This window comes from Trichechus manatus, unplaced genomic scaffold (genome assembly GCF_000243295.1).
Source record: "Trichechus manatus latirostris isolate Lorelei unplaced genomic scaffold, TriManLat1.0 scaffold00016, whole genome shotgun sequence".
NCBI lineage: Eukaryota > Metazoa > Chordata > Mammalia > Sirenia > Trichechidae > Trichechus > Trichechus manatus.
Window position 1 is genome coordinate 20,667,742 of NW_004443952.1, and position 17,247 is coordinate 20,684,988.

General features: G+C 38.3%; 1 protein-coding gene across 4 annotated transcripts in view; it reads right to left on the minus strand.

Annotated features, from left to right (window-relative positions):
- INVS (inversin) overlaps window positions 1-17,247 on the minus strand; it is a 156,689-nt gene that overhangs the window by 118,256 nt on the left and 21,186 nt on the right. For all 4 annotated transcript variants that reach the window (XM_023727460.1, XM_023727458.1, XM_023727459.1 and 1 more), the window contains exon 3: window positions 16,037-16,203. In XM_023727460.1, the coding sequence (XP_023583228.1) occupies window positions 16,037-16,203 (167 nt within the window). The remainder of the gene's footprint in view (window positions 1-16,036; window positions 16,204-17,247) is intronic.

Consider the following 17,247-nt stretch of genomic DNA (forward strand, 5'->3'; position numbering starts at 1 on the left):
CCTGGAGAAGGACATCATGCTTGGTAAAGTAGAGGGTCAGAGAAAAAGAGGAAGACCCTCAATGAGATGGACTGACACAGTGGCTGCAACAATGGGCTCTAACGTAGCAACAACTGTGAGGATGGCACCGGATTGGGCAGCGTTTTGCTCTGTTGTACACAGGGTTGCGACGAGTCAAAACCAACTCAATGGCACATAACAACAACAACAACAACAACAAGGTAAGCATGGTGCTCACCCTGCTTACCAGATCATCTGTAGTGAACAATTTCACATTTTTTTCACCGCATCGATTCTGCTTCTAGGTATGGCTGGCATTTGTCTTTTTCCCAATCCCACAGTACCTTCCTACAGAATCAAAGCATCTTTTCAAATTTATAATTCTGACAGGGGCAGATGACCCAGTAAGCAAGACAAACCCATGCTTACCTTGCCTATTGGATAATCTGCCCCTGCCTACAAGGCCCTACAGAGTCTGGCTGCCATTTCTTCTCTGTCCTACATCTTCCATTGCTCCCTCATAACCACACTAGCCTCCTTGCTATTCCTCAGACACAGGCTTGCTATTCCTCAAAAACAGGCATAACTCTCATCTTAGGGTCTTTGTTGTGACTGTTCCCTCTACCTAGAATGCTCTTCCTTAAGATATTTGCATGGCCAACTTTCTCATCTCCTTCAAGTCTTGTTTCATGTCACCATCTCAATAGATTATTTCGATTACCCTGTTTAAATTACAACATGTTTCCTGCCCCTTGTCACCTCCTCTCTGGCTCTCTTGATCCCCTTTACTTTGGCATTTTGGTTATAATTCTGTTATAAATGATCATTTGAGCCTCATACAGGCTTAACAGCTAAAGGAAGTACAAAGAGCCCTGTGACTGGTTACAGGGAAAACACTGTGCCCAGGGACTGACAATATTCATACTATACAAATAATAGGCACCCCCATTCCCTCCTGACCTTTTTGAATGGTAAAATACTAGCAGGAAAAAACAAGAAGAGAAATTAGATGAACGAATACGGTGTTACGACATAAGAAGGCTATTAGTAAATTAATGCTCAAATTTTCTTTGGAAAAGATGTTATGTACAACAACAATTTTTAAAAGTTTAAATGAAAGTGAATGGATCTGAAGTTCCTTTTTATCAGTTGTAAAAATATTTGCTGGCCCTGTGCCCAGAGTTTAAAAGAAATCAGCATGAGACTAATGAAAAACAAGCTGTAGGTCTCAGGGAAATTCAATATATACTCTTTCTTTTCCTGTTAGTCTTTGATTGGTTTCCATGGGAATCTAGGCTTGTGGGGATCTCTGAATCTATTCATGGAAAGCAGATGCTTTCTATACTTAGTAAAAATGGGGGTCAGTGAAGAGGTAAAGATGATTAGAAAATGAACACGGTTGAACATAATATATTCAAAACAAAATTCTGCAAGCCATGCAGATTTTAAAATACAATCGGCAAGGCTGCTCTATTGTGTTTGAAAGGTATTATAACATAAAGAAGAAACCCTGGACTTAAAGGAAAATGTTCTGGGCTTAAATCCTGAATCTGGCCTCATGAGAAAGAAACCCTTAGGTATTTCTTTGGGGTTTTGACTAGGAAACTGAATTTGGGAATTGCTCTTGGCCGGAAGTAGCCCCGAAGTCTGAGAAAGTAAGCTTTAAGAGAGTAAGCTGAAAAACAAGATAAATTCCTGACCCTGCTAGCAACAAAGCAGCCTTGAAGAACTCAGTCAAACTATATATGTTGTTGTTAGTTGCCATCGAGTTGGCTCCGACTCATGGCGACCTTATGTATAACAGAATGAAGTGCTGGCCAGTCCTGCACCATCTTCATGATTATTTTAATTGGCCCTCTACTTTACCAACTGTGATGGTTAAGGCTGTGTGTCAGCTTGGCTGGGCCATGGTTCTCAGTGGTTTGGCAGTTATGTAATTATTCTTCATTTTGTGATCTGATGTAGTCATCCCCATTTTGTGATCTGATGTGAGCAGCCAATCAGTTGAAAGGGAGTTTCCTTGGGGGTGAGGCCTGCATCCAATATGTATGGATGTTCTAGCAAAGTCTGCTCTCTCTGGATCCTGCATCCAACTCTTCATCCTCTGATCTCTGGTTCCTGGGATGTGAGCCAGCAGCCTGCTATCTGATGTGCAGATCTTGGGATTTGCCAGCTCCCGCAGCCCGTGAGCCAGCAGCCTGCCATCTGACCTGTCAATTTGGGATTTGTCAGCCCCTGCAACCACATGAGTCAGGAGAAGCCTCCAGCCTGATGCCTGACCCACAACTGCGTGAGCCATTTCCTTGAATTAAATCTCTCTGTCTCTGTCTCTCTCTCTCTCTATATGTATACATGCTTTACTGGTTTTGCTCCTCTAGAGAACCCAGGCTAAGACACCTTTTCTAGCAATTGGTCTTTCCTGATGATGTATCCAAAGTAAGCAAGACGAAGTCTCACCATCCTCACTTCTAAGGAACATTCTGGTTGTATTTCTCTTAAGATTGATTTGTTCATTCTTTTGGCAATCCATAGCATATTCAATATTCTTTGCCAATACCACAGTTCGAATGCATCAATTTTCCTGTCTTCCTTTTCCATTATCCAACTTTCGTATGCATATGAGGTAACTGAAAAGACTATGGCTTGGGTCAGATGTACCTTTGTCATCAAAGTGACATCTTTGTTTTTTAAAACTTTAAAGAGGTCTTTTGCAGCAGATTTGCCCAATGCAATATGTTATTTAATTTCTTGACTCCTGCTTCCATGGATATGCACTGTTGATTAATATAGAATGTAATCGTTGTCAACTTAATTATATAGAAAACAGAAAATACATAACTAGTCTAACTGCTACAAAGCTACTATGAAGTTAAGTGAAGTCTTTTCTCTAACTAGAACCATATTAGAAAAATTTAAAATAGTGATTTCAATCAATTTGTTGACATGCTGTACCCCGTGAAAATAAACTCCGTCTATGCAAGTAGAAGTACATTAACTATATAAACAAAGTGTTAAAGGAGAGACAAGTTTTTATTTGAATTCTCAAATTTGTTTAAAAACAGACTGTCTCAGTGCTGCTATAACTAAAATGCCACAAGTGGTGGCTTTAAAGAATAGAAATTTATTTTCTCACAGTTCAGGAAACTAGAAGTGCAAATTCAGGGTGTGGCTCTAGGGGGAGGCCTTCTTTGTCTAATTCAACTCCTGGTAGCTCCCAGCAATTCTTGGTGTTCCTGGGCTTGTAGACGTATCTGCCACATGTCTGTCTTCATGTGGTATCTTCCCTCTGGGTGTGTCTCTGTGTCTATTCTGCTTTTTTTCTTTTTAATAACTCATAAGTGATTAGGTTTAGGACTCACCCTACTATGGCATGACCTAATTAACATAACAAAAGAAAAACCTTATTTCCAAGCAGGATCACCTTCACAGGATTTCAATACACATTTTTGATGGACACAATTCAACCCATAACACAGACTAATTCTGGTTTTGGCTGGTATACTCATTTGAATGTCAGATCTTAATATCTGAAACTAGCTTCTAAACTGGAACACTAGTAGATAGATTTAGAGATAGTTTCTAAATATTTGGAAGAGGGCAAATGTTGATGCTGGTTTGGAAATCGCAGGAGTTGGAATATAATGAAGTAAAGCTCCTTAGACTAGGTCTTTCTGCCCACCTGGAAAAGGCAATCAAGCTAGGGTTGAAGTTAAATGGGGTAAACTGCAAGGACTGTGTAATATTGCCCATCTTAGACCAGAGATTTCTTGGGAGATCTTTCAAATCCAAAACATAAAGGTTTCATTTGCTCAGACTTTCCTACATTTCTAAGTAAATGTGGGCACTGCAAATGTATTTTGGTGACTTCTTTTATAATACTTTCTTCATATTTTTTAAGGAATGAGGGCATCTTAAATGTCTTTTGGTGCCTTCTTTTAGAAGCACACCAACAGAGAAAAACCTAATGAACTACCGCTAATTACTTACTCTTCAGATATCCTCTGGCTACACAGTTTGTGGTACAGTGGGCACTTATTACATTGTTTTAAAATGAACTAATGAGTAAATACAACACAGAGAAGTCTAGTAGTACCCACTGAAAATGTTTAAGTAACTAAAGCAAAAAGTATGAGTAGTGGCAAAAAACACAGCAAATGACTTTTTTTTCCTACAATGAACATGTCTTACCTATATAGTAAAAACAGTCTAAGAAAAAAATGACAATATTTTAAATATGACAGTCTACCATTCTTAGACAAGATTATGGGAGTCCAAGAAAGCCTACTGTCACAATATCAGTGCATCTACATAACAGAGTCAAATTCTAGATCTAAGGATATTTTTGTGTGTATGTTACATTATATAAGTCACCAAGTTAACAAATGACTTTTCTTGACAAAGATGAGATGGATATGTGTTGGTCTTATAGAAGGGCTGAAACAAAGACTGAGAATATATCAAATTGGAAGCTATTTTAAATATACACTCTCCATTTAAAATAATTTTGCAACTTTAAATAACAGTTTTAATTGAATTATATCCGTTTGAATGTTGTTTGTTGTTGTTAGGTACTACCAAGTCGGTTCCAACTCATAGCAACCCTATGTACAACAGAATGAAACGCTGCCTGGTCCTGCACCAACCTCACAAATCGTTGCTGTCTCTGAGCTCATTCTTGCAGCCACTGTGTCAATTCATCTCGTTGAGGGTCTTCCTCTTTTTCGCTGACCCTCTACTTTACCAAGCATGATGTCCTTCTCCAGGGACTGGTTGCTCCTGATAACATGTCCAAAGTAAGTGAGACAAAGCCTTGCACCATCCTTGCTTCTAAAGGGCATTCTAAGGAACACTGTACTTCTTTCTAGACAGATTTGTTTGTTCTTCTGGCAGTCCATGATATATTCAATATTCTTCACCAACACTATAATTCAAATGCATCAATTCTTCTTTGGTCTTCTTTATTCATTATCCAGCTTTTGCAAGCATATGAGGAGACTGAAAATACAATGGCTTGGGTCAGGCGCATTTTAGTCTACATTTGAATAAGCTAAACATTAAATTTTCTTCTACAATCTCTTCTCCTGCACTAGTATTTTACCTTTTGCTTCAGCTGCTTAAATGTTGTAGTTTAATTACTTTTCTTTGCACTAATTTGTCTGCTATTTGTTGCTACGGCATTATATCCTTTGTGAACTTACATGTCTGTTTTTTTTCCCTTGGATTTTCCTGCCATTTCTCACTCCTGCTTAAATGTGCCTATTTCTTTTAACCTTTGTGCTACCTAACTTCTGAAACAATAAATTTTTTCTTTAAATTTTTTGCATAAAATACACTCACACGGTTGAAAAATAAAAATAATGCATGCCTCATTCCTTCCTCTACCTTTGCTTTAGGTAAAACGCTTGCTGATTTCTTATATGCTTTTTTGAAAGTTTTCGTATTTTTCATCATTGTCATGGTTTGAATTATGTCCCCCCAAAAATGTACGTATCAATCTGGCTGGGCCATGATTCCTGGTACTGTGTGATTTTCCTGTATATTGTAAACCTGCCTCTATGATGTTAATGAGGGAGGATGGGTGGCAGTTGTGTTAGTAAGGCAGGACTGGATCTACAAGACTGGATTGTGTCCTGAGGCAATCTCTTGAGTTATAAAAGACAGAAGTGGGCAGAGAGACAGGGGGACTTTATACCATCAAGAAAGCAGTGCTGGGAGCAGAGCGTGTCCTTTGGACCGGGGTCCCTGCGCTGAGAAGCTCCTAGTCTGGGGGAACACTGATGAGAAGGCCAAGAGAGAGAAAGCCTTCCCCTGGAGCTGACACCCTGAATTTGGACTTTTAGCCTACTTTGACTTATGAGGAAATAAACTTCTCTTCATTAAAACCATCCACTTGTGGTATTTCTGTTGTAGCAGCACTAGATGACTAAGACAATCATTTTTTGTTTTGTTTTTACAGTTTGTTTTTCTTTTCCTTTGTAATTTATAGTCTTAATTTTACACATAGTCTTATTTTTAACCCATCTCTTATTCACTTAACATCTTGGAGATAATTTCATTTTAGTCACTAATAACATCTTCATTCTTTTTTCCAGCTCCATAGTTCTCCATTGTATGAATATACTGTAATTTTTAAACCAGACTCTTACTAACAGGCATTTAGGTTGTTTCTGACCTTGTTCTTGCAATACATAATTTTGTACATACATCATTTCTTACTTGTGCAGGTTTATCTTTAGGAGTGCTGGGTCAAAGCTTGTATGCACTGCAGTTTAGATACCTATTCCAGCAGCAGTGTTTGACAATGCTTGTTTATCCAATGCCTCCCCAACACAGTAAGTTGAAAGGTAGGAAAAAGCATCTCAGTGTAGTTTTAGTTTGTATTTCTCTTATCATGAGTGGAGTTGAACATACTGTCATATGCTTGAGGATCATTTGCATTTCTTTTTATGTTACCTGTCTGCTGATTTTTCTCTTGCATTGCTTGTCTTTCTTACTAATTCCTAAAAGCTCTTTATATATTTGGGAAATTTGCCCTTTGTTCTAAGTTAAAAATTCATTCCCCAGTGTAAAAACGGTGTGGTGGGCGCATCTGACCTCCTCTAACTTCATGAGAGAGAGAGAGAGAGAATCACTATCAGCATCAGCCCACAGTTGATTTCTATGAGGTGGAAGTCAGACATACCTCCACCCTCCAACCTTTTACCAACTCTGACACCAGCTGTCCCTCCCACAGTACTCTCTACTTCCCTGCTGGGTTTGATAATTTGTTGCAATGGCCACACAGAACTCACAGTCAAATACTCACGATTCTGGGGTTTATTAGGGAAGTAATAGGTTACAATTCAGGATCAGGAACAACTCAGGATACAGTTCTTCAGTCGAGACAGCTTCTTGGCTGTGCCCACAGGTAGGCCTCTCCCTGGCCCTCGGCCCCTCTGCGTCTCGGGCCTCTGGGATCGGCCTGGCCTCTGCCCTGCTCAGGAAGGTGTACAAAACTCTTTTAGCTCTGCTGATAAGTGCCTGGAGGCACCCTACTTCACCAGGAAGCCTCAGCCCAAAGGCAAAGGCACTCAGCTCTCTTGCTCCATGAGTTGGTGAGCCTAGCTCCATCGCCAAGTGCTCAGAGGCAACCCACTCCACCAGAAAGCCTCTTTCCCAAAGATGCTCAGCTCTCTCACTCCATGGGTTGGCATACCCATTATAACCGCCTTGCTCCGTGGGCCAGGAAGCCTACTGCACCATCTTGCACTGGTCTCCGGGTTCTGTTGACAACGTTTCTCTGCTGCTGATTCTTGCTGTCCTGTGCCATCTCCAGTGTCACAGCTCTCTCTCCATCTCCTGGTTCTAGGACGTTCCCAATACCGAGACCCCAGGTCCAAAGGATGCACTCCGTCCCTGTCTCTTCTTCTTGGTGGCAGTCAGGTCCCCTTTTCCACCTCTGGCCCGGCTCATTTTCAGCCTAGTGGGATGGCAAAACTGACCAATCCCCTCGTTAGGGTTCCATACTCCTTATTTGCATGGCCCTGCCCCCACAAGGGTGACTTGCGCCTTATTTACATTATTAGCAAGCTATCTAATCCCCTGGTGGACCACAAGTACTTCATTTGCATAGCTCTGCCCAGTCATTTGGTGGGAGTTACAAAGACAGTGGCTGGAAGGGCCATATTAAGTAATTCAGTGCACCACACCCAGGCTGTCTTTTGACTTTGTTTATGGTTCAACAAATTCATTTTGCAGAGGAAAAGTCTAAGCATATTCTATGTCTGACATACTGATTCTTAAAGTAATTTGATGCTTGTACTTGTATTGCAGTATGACTAATAGCAATAATATTGATAACTTACATTCTTAGATTACATTTCTCCAACAAACAAAATGCTTCATATCTAAGGACTAATAATTCCTATATAAGACAGGAAGAAACATTATCCATTTTTATAGATAAAGAAATTGAAGCATACAAGAGTGATATCTGCTGAGAAATTAAGCTCACAGAAGTCTTGTAAAATCCTGCTTATAAAATTGTAAGGGAGGTGAGGTGGAGAGCAACAGGGAATAAATACAACTATTAATTTAAACTTCAACAGTTTGGAAGACCATGCTATTCATAAAAAAGTTATCTGATATTCACATTTGATTCATTCATTCATGCATTTATTAAATAAACATTAACTGAGTCTTTATTAACTGACAGGTACTGCACTGGGAACTGGAGCTGTAAGTAAGACACAGCCTCTCCCTTCAAACAGCTTTAGTGGAGGAAGCAGATAAGTGAAATCTATGATTAACTGTGGTACTTATGGAAGAGGGAAATACATAGTGATGGGGAATATAGGAATATTATGTTGAAGGGGACTGGGGAATAGATTGTTTAGTATGTTTGTGTATGAGTGTGAATGTGTGCAAAATAAGGAAACCTAATACTGTTACCTGGTACTAAGTTTTCCTGAAAAGTTTCAGAAGTATCCTACCCTTTTCCTTTTATTTATTTATTATAAATTATTAAGACAACAGTAGCATATCTTGAAAACTGAAAGTTAATATTCAGTTTTCATAGATGAATTGAGAATTGTTTGTGAATTAAAAACAAAACAACAAACAACACAATACAATACAACCATAAGCTGAAGCATCTTTAATTTTTGTGTTTAATGTATGTTTTCAAAACGGGTAGTCTTAATCTTCTTGAAGCCAAATGAATAACCTCCTGGAAGATTAAAAATATGTAACTATTAACATTTAGTATGATTGCTGAAGCTTCTTCAACCTTATTAACAAATAAATGGATCTGTGGAAGTCAGAAAAATACTAGTTTCCCTTGAGCAATACATTTCTAACAATTAGATATCTTTTGTGAGAAGCCCAGAAAAGGTATGACTGATTGCTTTCCTGGATTAAAACAAGAGTAGTAAATGAAAAACAAATTAGATACAGATGTTCATATATTGATATTAATTTTACTCTCCTGGGTACCATTTCTTCAGTCACTTGGATTAACGGCAATTTGTTTCCACAGAAGTGAGTATCTGCCAAAATAACTAAGCTGAGCAGCACAGTTCAGTTAGTGTTTCCACATATGTGTATTTTGAAACTGGGTAAATGTTTCTAATAAACAAAATGTCTAGCATTTGTCTTATAATGATTTTCCATATGAGCAACATAAAATGTATTCATTCATTCAACCAAGACATGTCAGATGCTGAGCTAGGTTCTGAGGGATTCAAAAGTAAATGAAACAAGGTCCTTGGCTGGATCTCCAGTCTAGCAGGAAACAGATAAGTAAGCCATAATTACAATACAAGGTAATGGGGCTTTAATGGAGATATGAACAAAATGCTAAGGGAAGATGCATTTTCCTCCAAATAAACCTAAGATAACATAATACAGTTTACAACCACACAGACACAGACACACACACACACAAGACAAACAAAACACATACGAGAATGGTTGATCTTCAGATCAATGACAACAACGACTATTTACATGTTGTAGCCCTTGATTTTTACAAAATACTTATCTATTGTAAGGTAGATGTGCCAGCTTTAATTATCATTGAATGTCTTTGTCCATGATCTTTGTAAGCAACTTAAGAGAAGGAATCATGTCTTTCATCTTTGTATTCCAAGACCTAGCAAAGTACTTGGTACATAGTAGTTTTAACGTGTGTTGGGTGAATAAATGCATGCATGCAAGCATGAAGGTTGATGACTGCACAAAGAGCACACTCTTGAGTTCACAGATAAGATAATTGAGTAGGGCAGACAATGTCTGAAAAGCGTGTTTGATGCTCCATATATCAGAGAGGTTCACTAAACAAAGAGGAATGAAATTTAATAGAGATAGTGCCATGGATTGAATTATGACCCCCCAAAATATGTGTCAACTTGGCTTGGCCATGTTTTCCAGTATTGTGTGGTTATCCCCCATTTTGTGATCTGGTGTAATTTTCCTATGTGTTATAAATCCTAATCTCTGCCTCTGGTTAATGAGTCAAGATTAGGTTATGTTAAAGAGGATTAGGGTGGGATGCAACACTGTTACTCAGGTCACAGCCCTGATCTGATGTAAAGAGAGTTTCCCTGGAGTGTGGCCTGCATCACAGAAGCAAGCAGAGAAAGAGGGACCTCCTACCACCAAGAAAGCAGCACTGGGGGTGGAGTGCATCCTTTGGACTCAGGGTCCCTGTGCTGAGCAACTCCTAGAACAGGGGAAGATTGATGACAAGGACCTTCCCTCAGAGCCAAAAGAGAAAGAAAGACTTCCCCTGGAGCTGGTGCCCTGAATTCGGACTTGCAGCCTTCTAGTCTGCAAGAGAATAAATGTCTGTTTGTTAAAGCCATCCACTTGTGGTATTTCTGTTATAGCAGCACTAGATAACTAAGACAGATAGGTACTGAGAGTACTTATCTACAGCAGATATACGTGATTCTTGTTTTTTTTTTAAATATTTCCTCTAGGTGTATAATCATGACTACATAGCAGACACATGGTAAATACTTGTTGAATGAATATTTCTACCCCCATAATATATCTCTTAGATCCAACTCCTTGTCTCTATTGGCCTGAACTATAATAGCTTTATGTGTCCCCCTAAAGTACTCTGATCATGTAACTTCTATTTTCAAAAATCTTAAATGGCATAGAGAGATGCAAATCAAAACTACAGTGAGATATCATCTCACCCCTGCAAAAATCGCGCTGATCAAAAAACAAAAAAAATAAATGTTAGCGAGGTTATGAAGAGTATAAAACTCTTACACACTGTTGGTAGGATTGTAAAATGGTGCAACTACTATGGAAAATGGTATGGCGCTTCCTCAAAAAGCTAGACAGAGAAATGCCTAATGACACAGCAATCCCACTTCTAGGTATATATCCTAGAGATATAAGACCAGTGACATGAACAGACATATGCACACCCATGTTCATTGCAGCATTATTCACAATAGCAAAAAGATGGAAACAACCTGTGTCCATCAACAGATGAATGGATAAATAAATTATGATACATACGTACAAAGGAATACTATGCAACAATAAAGAATAACGATAAGTCCACAAAACATCTTGTAACATGGATGAATCTGGAGGATATTATGCTGAGAGAAATAAGTCAATCACAAAAGAACAAATATTGCATGATACCACGTTTATAAAAAGTAAAGAACAGATATACACACAGAAAGCAACATTCTTCAATGGTTAGTAGAGATGGGAGGGAGCCCTGGTGGTGCAATGGTTAAGAGCTACGGCTGCTAACCAAAACGTCAGCAGTTCAAATCCACCAGCCACTCCTTGGAAACCCCGTGGGGCAGTTCTACTTTGTCCTATAGGGTTGCTATGAGTCGGAATCGACTCAATGGCAATGGGGAAGGGATAGGAGGAGGAAGGAGGGGAAATCACTTACTACATAGTAGACACATGTTAATTCTGTTGATGGGAAAGGCAATACACAATAGGAGGGAATTCAGCACAACCTGACCAAGGTAAATGAAGACACTGAGAGGTATGCAAGAATAAAGGACAACTACAGTAAATGCTATAACATATACAATTTTGCAACAACAGTAATAACAGGGAAAAAATATGTGAGTGGTTACTAGGTAAATATGTATGCTATATGGGTGTGGGAAGGCATATGGGAGTACATGTATGTGCATATATAGGTATATTTGTGGGCATATGTATATACATGTTTGTATGTGCTGCAAGGAGTCCTGGTGGTGCGGTGGTTAAGCGTTCGACTGCTAACCAAAAAGTTGGCAGTTTAAATCCACCAGCCACACCTTGGAAACCCTACGGGACAGTTCTAACCTGTCCTATAGGGTTGCTACGAGTTGGAATCGCCTCAGTGGCAATGGGTATGGGATGTGCTACATATATACTCATATACATGTACAATAAAGCACACGGGGGCACACAGTTATGGATACTTCCTAGACATAACCAAATATCTCGTGGGATTGATTTACTGGGTTTAAAGGCTCAGGACCATAGTCTCATGGGACAGCTAGGTGAACTGGTATAAGTCAACTGATAAAAATAATGTTCTGCATCGTACTTTGGTGAGTAGTGTCTGGGGTCGTAAAAGCTTGTGAGCAGCCATCTAAGATACAACTGTTGGTCTCTTCCTGTCTGCAGCAAAGTAGAGTAAAGGAAACCAAAGACTCAAAGAAGAAATTAGTCAACAGGACTAATGGTCCATGCAAACCACAGCCTCTTGTAGCCTAAGACCAGAAGAACTAGACGGTGCCCGGCTACCATTACCTACCATTCTGACCAGGGACACAACAGAAGGTCCCAGTTAGAATGGAAAAAAAATGTAGAACAAAACTCAAATTCATAAACAAAGTCCAGACTTACTGGACTAACAGGGACAAGAGGAACCCCCAAGGGCGATTATACCATTTTAACCAGGAACTTAAGCCACTCCCGAAAGTCACACTTCAGCCAAATAATACATTGGCCTATAAAATAAAGAATTAACACCTATGAAGAATGTGCTCCTTTAAACAATCAACTATATGAGACCGAACGGTCCACATTTACACAAAAGCTAAAATGAGAAGGCAAGGAGGGGCAGGGAAACTACTGGATGGACAGAAACTGGGGAGGGAGAATCAAAATGGTGAGTGCTGACACATTACGGAGATTGTAACCAATGTCACAGAACAATTTGTATATGAACTGTTGAAAGGAAATGTAATTTTCTGTGTAAATTTTCACCTAAAACACAATAAAATATTAAAGAAAAAACATCTTACATGGCTCCCTAGCATTAAGGACCCTTCATTAAAACAAACATAGCAAGTACATCACACAAAAGCCTGGCACTAGCACATAGCAGATACCAGTGGCTGAAAATTAATGAGCTAGGTTGTGCTGGGAAAATGAGTTATCTATATTTTTTTAAATTAGATTGGATTATCTCACAAAAATCAGTTTGTCATGTATTCAAAGACTTAAATGCAAAAGAAAATATGGGATAATTTAAAAATCTCTGCTCAGCTCTTTAGTCTCGCAGCTGTGGTTCACCGCTGGGTTTCTTAGACCCTTGTCCTATATAAGCACAGTTTAGGAATCTGCTAACGACTTGAGAAGAATCTATCCCCAGAATGTTGGGTTCCTTTGTTGCATTTCCCTCCTCTCCAGGATTTTGCCCTTCAAGTTCTAGCCACAGGTAGCTCTAAACTCTACTTTGGTATCCTCAGCCTAGTAAGACTTACGGTTTTTGCTAGGGTTGTATTCTTCAGCATCCCAACTTTAAAAGTGCTCTAAAAGAAAAAGCCAGGGCGAATGTGTTTACTTCACATTTCCCTTCTCTGAATAATTAGATCCTGTTTTGCTGGTTGCTCTAAATGCCTTCAAACAGTGTACATATTTTGTTGAGTTTTTATAGATGTTTTTAGCAGCAGGGTGAGTTCAAAATAAGCTGCCCTGGCATAAGAATCTCTTTATGGTTGCTCATTTTTCGGATTCATTCTTTTATAACTTTAAACATTTCATCAATAGTTATTTTAGATTGTATTTTAAATAATGGCAATATCTGAAGTTTTTGATAGTCTAAATCTCTCGTTTGTTATTTCTGCTAACTCTCATTCATGGTAGATTGCTTCTTTATGTGTTCGGTGATCTTCTACCACGAGATTGTCTTAGTCACCTAGTGCTGCTAAACAGAAATACCACAAATGGGTGGCTTTAACAGAGAAATTTATTTTCTCACAATTTAGGAGGCTAGAAGTCTGAATTCAGGGTGCTGGCTTTAGGGGAAGGCTTTCTTTCTCTGTTGGCTCTGGAGGAAGGTCCTTGTCTCTTCCCAGCTTCTGCTCTTGGGCGATCTTCATGTGGCTTGGTGTGTGTCTTTATCCAACTCTGTTTCTTTTGCTTGCTTGTTTGATCTTTTTTTATATCTCAAAAGAGACTGATTTAAGACACACCCTACATGAATCCAGTCTCCTTGACATAACAAAGACAACTTATTCCCAAATGGGATTATAACCACAGGCACAGAGGTTAAGATTTACAATACGTATTTTTGGGGGACACAATTCAATCCATAACATCATGTTTGGTTTATTTTAATGTGGGAGAATCCTGGAAGTTTAAGGTGATGGGGTTTGTGTTTGCTTCTGCTCAGAGGCAGGGTGTGCTACATTAGGTTCTCAGCTTAAACTGAGTCTCAGTTCAGCTCTCTCATTTTGAGGTTTAGTCTCTAGATAATTTCCAACTATTCTTTAAGAATTATTTATAGAACCTTCATCATCTTATTCCTGCCTGGTCTATACTATCTCCACTTTCTTAATAATGGTCTTTTATATGAAACAGAAAATCAAACACAATATCTAGGTTCGATCTACCAGAGCAGAGTACTAAAAAACTATTACCACCTTTGTTGTGGAAACTCTACTAGTGTTAGTATAGCCTAAAGATAAGTTGCTGCTTTTGTTAAATACGCAAAAACAAACGAAGGGGGGGAATGTGTAAATATCAGATACTTGAAAGAACATGAAACTTCTTTTTTATTAAATTAGCTATTAAATTGTAACATGTGAGTCATAGTTCTGTTTAATCTTTGACACTGTAAAAATATCACAAAAATATCAAAGTAGAAACAGAAAGCAAACAAAACAATGTATTGCATCTTATGAAGAGACTTACAGCTAACAAGTCTAGTTGTGCACACCCCTTCTCTCATTTTGGTCATATTATATCTCTATAATGATGTCATACTGTTGGATCATCAGATTAAAACCTCATTTTTTCCACACGGTCCACCTAATATTAAGTTAGGTCCCTCCAACCTATATTTTTAAAGTTGAGTTTTAAACCTAAATGAATCATACTGAAAAATTTAAAGAGTATCAAGTTCTTAACATTGGAGTTATTTTCCTCTGAAATGTTTACTTTTTTTAAATGATAACAAGTTAAATGGAGTTATCTTTCCTGAGGGAATAATTTTAACAGCTGACACTGCCTACGTGAAAGGTTATAAATTCCTAAGCAGTAGTTAAAATTGAGATTGAAAATGAGGGATATTTTTAAAAACATTACTATACTGAAAAGCAAATTCAAGAGAAATAACTTTGGAAATAACGTGACAGACCTTACTGATAAAAGCATGTAACTAGCATATTCAGTAGTATATCTTAATGTCAGTCCCTTTTTATGCATTCAACTAATGAAAAGATATTTTTCTAACCCTTCAATTAATCAGCTGTATCTTGTTAACATTTTTAAATCGTTTCTGCTGGAGCTAACTCATTTCCATTGCTTTTTATTTCAAAAGTATAGAAGACGAAAATAGCAAAAAGGAAAATACCAGCCATTAGAAATGTATTTTACCAATCAAAATTTTATGGAGAGAAAAATAATTTTTAGGCGAATAAGTCTTTAAATAAATATAAAAGCCTCCCATTTTATTTTTTGATATGTTTAATCTTAAAAATCTGAGTCCTTGACAATGTCTTTAAAAACGTGAAAACATTGATGCTGGCAATATGGTTTGAGATTTTTTTAAACATTGAAGATAGATTCATAAAATAAGTTTGTTATGCCCCCTGATGCCACATATTTCAAGAGAGACCATAATTTTTATTGGGAAAGCAATACTCATTCAGACAAAAAATTTAAATAGTAAAAAGTAGAAAACTTCGTACATATTCCCAATGTTTATACCCAACCACTATTAACATTTTAGTATGCTTCTTTTTGGCCATGGTTTTTCTGGATGCATACTTTGATTTGTAATATAGTTTTAATCATACTGTATATATAATTTCGATCCCTTTTTCCCTACTTAACCTTAAGTCACAGAATAAATTCCATAGTTAGAGGAACATGGATAGGTTAATGCAGCAACTGATGGTTATCTTTGCTTTACTCTGTAGTTTAAAGATTGTTCTTAGGAAAACATATGAAACATAAGAGTCATGTACTTGTTGTTTCTTTTAAAGCTGTCCACTGTATAGTTCCATTAATCAAATAACAAACACTATACAAAATGCTTATTCTTCAAGGTAATTTTACTTCTCACCTTTTGGGCTGCAAGATGGAGCGCTGTTCTCTGGCTATGGTCAGTTTTATTAACATCTGCTCCTGCCTTCAGGAGAGCATCTGCACAATCCAATCTGTCAGCCAACACACAATACATAAGTGGTGTTCTCCCAAATTGATCTTCTTTGTCTTTAAGAGCAGAGTTTCCTAAGAGTATAAGAAACAGATAGTGATATTTGATTATTGTTATTACTAATGGAACTAGGAACTACATTTACTAAACGTTTACCATCAAACACTGTGCTAAATGCAAGAAATGTACTATCTCATTTTTACTTACCCTATGAGGTAGATACAGCAGAACCTGTGAAAGCTGGAACCTGTGTAAGGCAGAAACCTTTCAGAGATGGAAAACTCAAATATTTTCCACTAAAAGGAGCCACAGAAAAGTGGTAAGACTGTACCTTGTTAAAGGCAGAAAACTTGTGAGACCTGGAAAAATAAGGCAGTTTTGTCAAGTTCTGGCTCTCACAGGTTTCACTGTATTATCATCCCCACGTTATAGGGAACTGAAGCTCAGAGAAGTTAAGTAACCTGTCTACAATCACACTGAAAGTAGGCAGTGAAGACAGAATTCAAACTGCTGACCTTAAAGGCCATTTTCTTAACTACTATGCTATGCTGTGAGCCCTGGTGGCACAGAGGTTAAGAGTTCAACTGCTAACCAAAAGGTTGGCAGTTTTAATCCACCAGCTGCTCCTTGGAAACACTATGGGGCAATACTAGTTCTACTCTGTCTTATGGCGTCACTATGAGTCAGAATTGACTCCACGGCAATGGGTATACACTATGCTGCATTAATACTTTGAGATATGGATTAACTTCTGTTCTACTCTCAACTCCCTTCTTTTGTCAACAAATACCTATTTAGTGCTTATCATATGCTAAGTATTGTGGTATGTATGCATGAGTGAAACAAAAATGAATCATGGTTGGCTTCTCACTTCGGAAGTACCAAAAAAAACTCCAAACCTGTTGCTGTCATTCTAACTCATATTAACCCTATATGATAGAGTAGAACTGCCCCTTAGGGCTTCCAAGACTGTAATCTTTACAGAAGCAGACTGCCACATCTTTCTGCCGTGGAGAGACTGGTGGGTTCTAATTGCCAACCTTCGGTGAGCAGCTGACACGTAACCGCTGTGCAACCAGGGCTCCTTAGAGCAAGTACATTCCACCCTAATCCTTCGG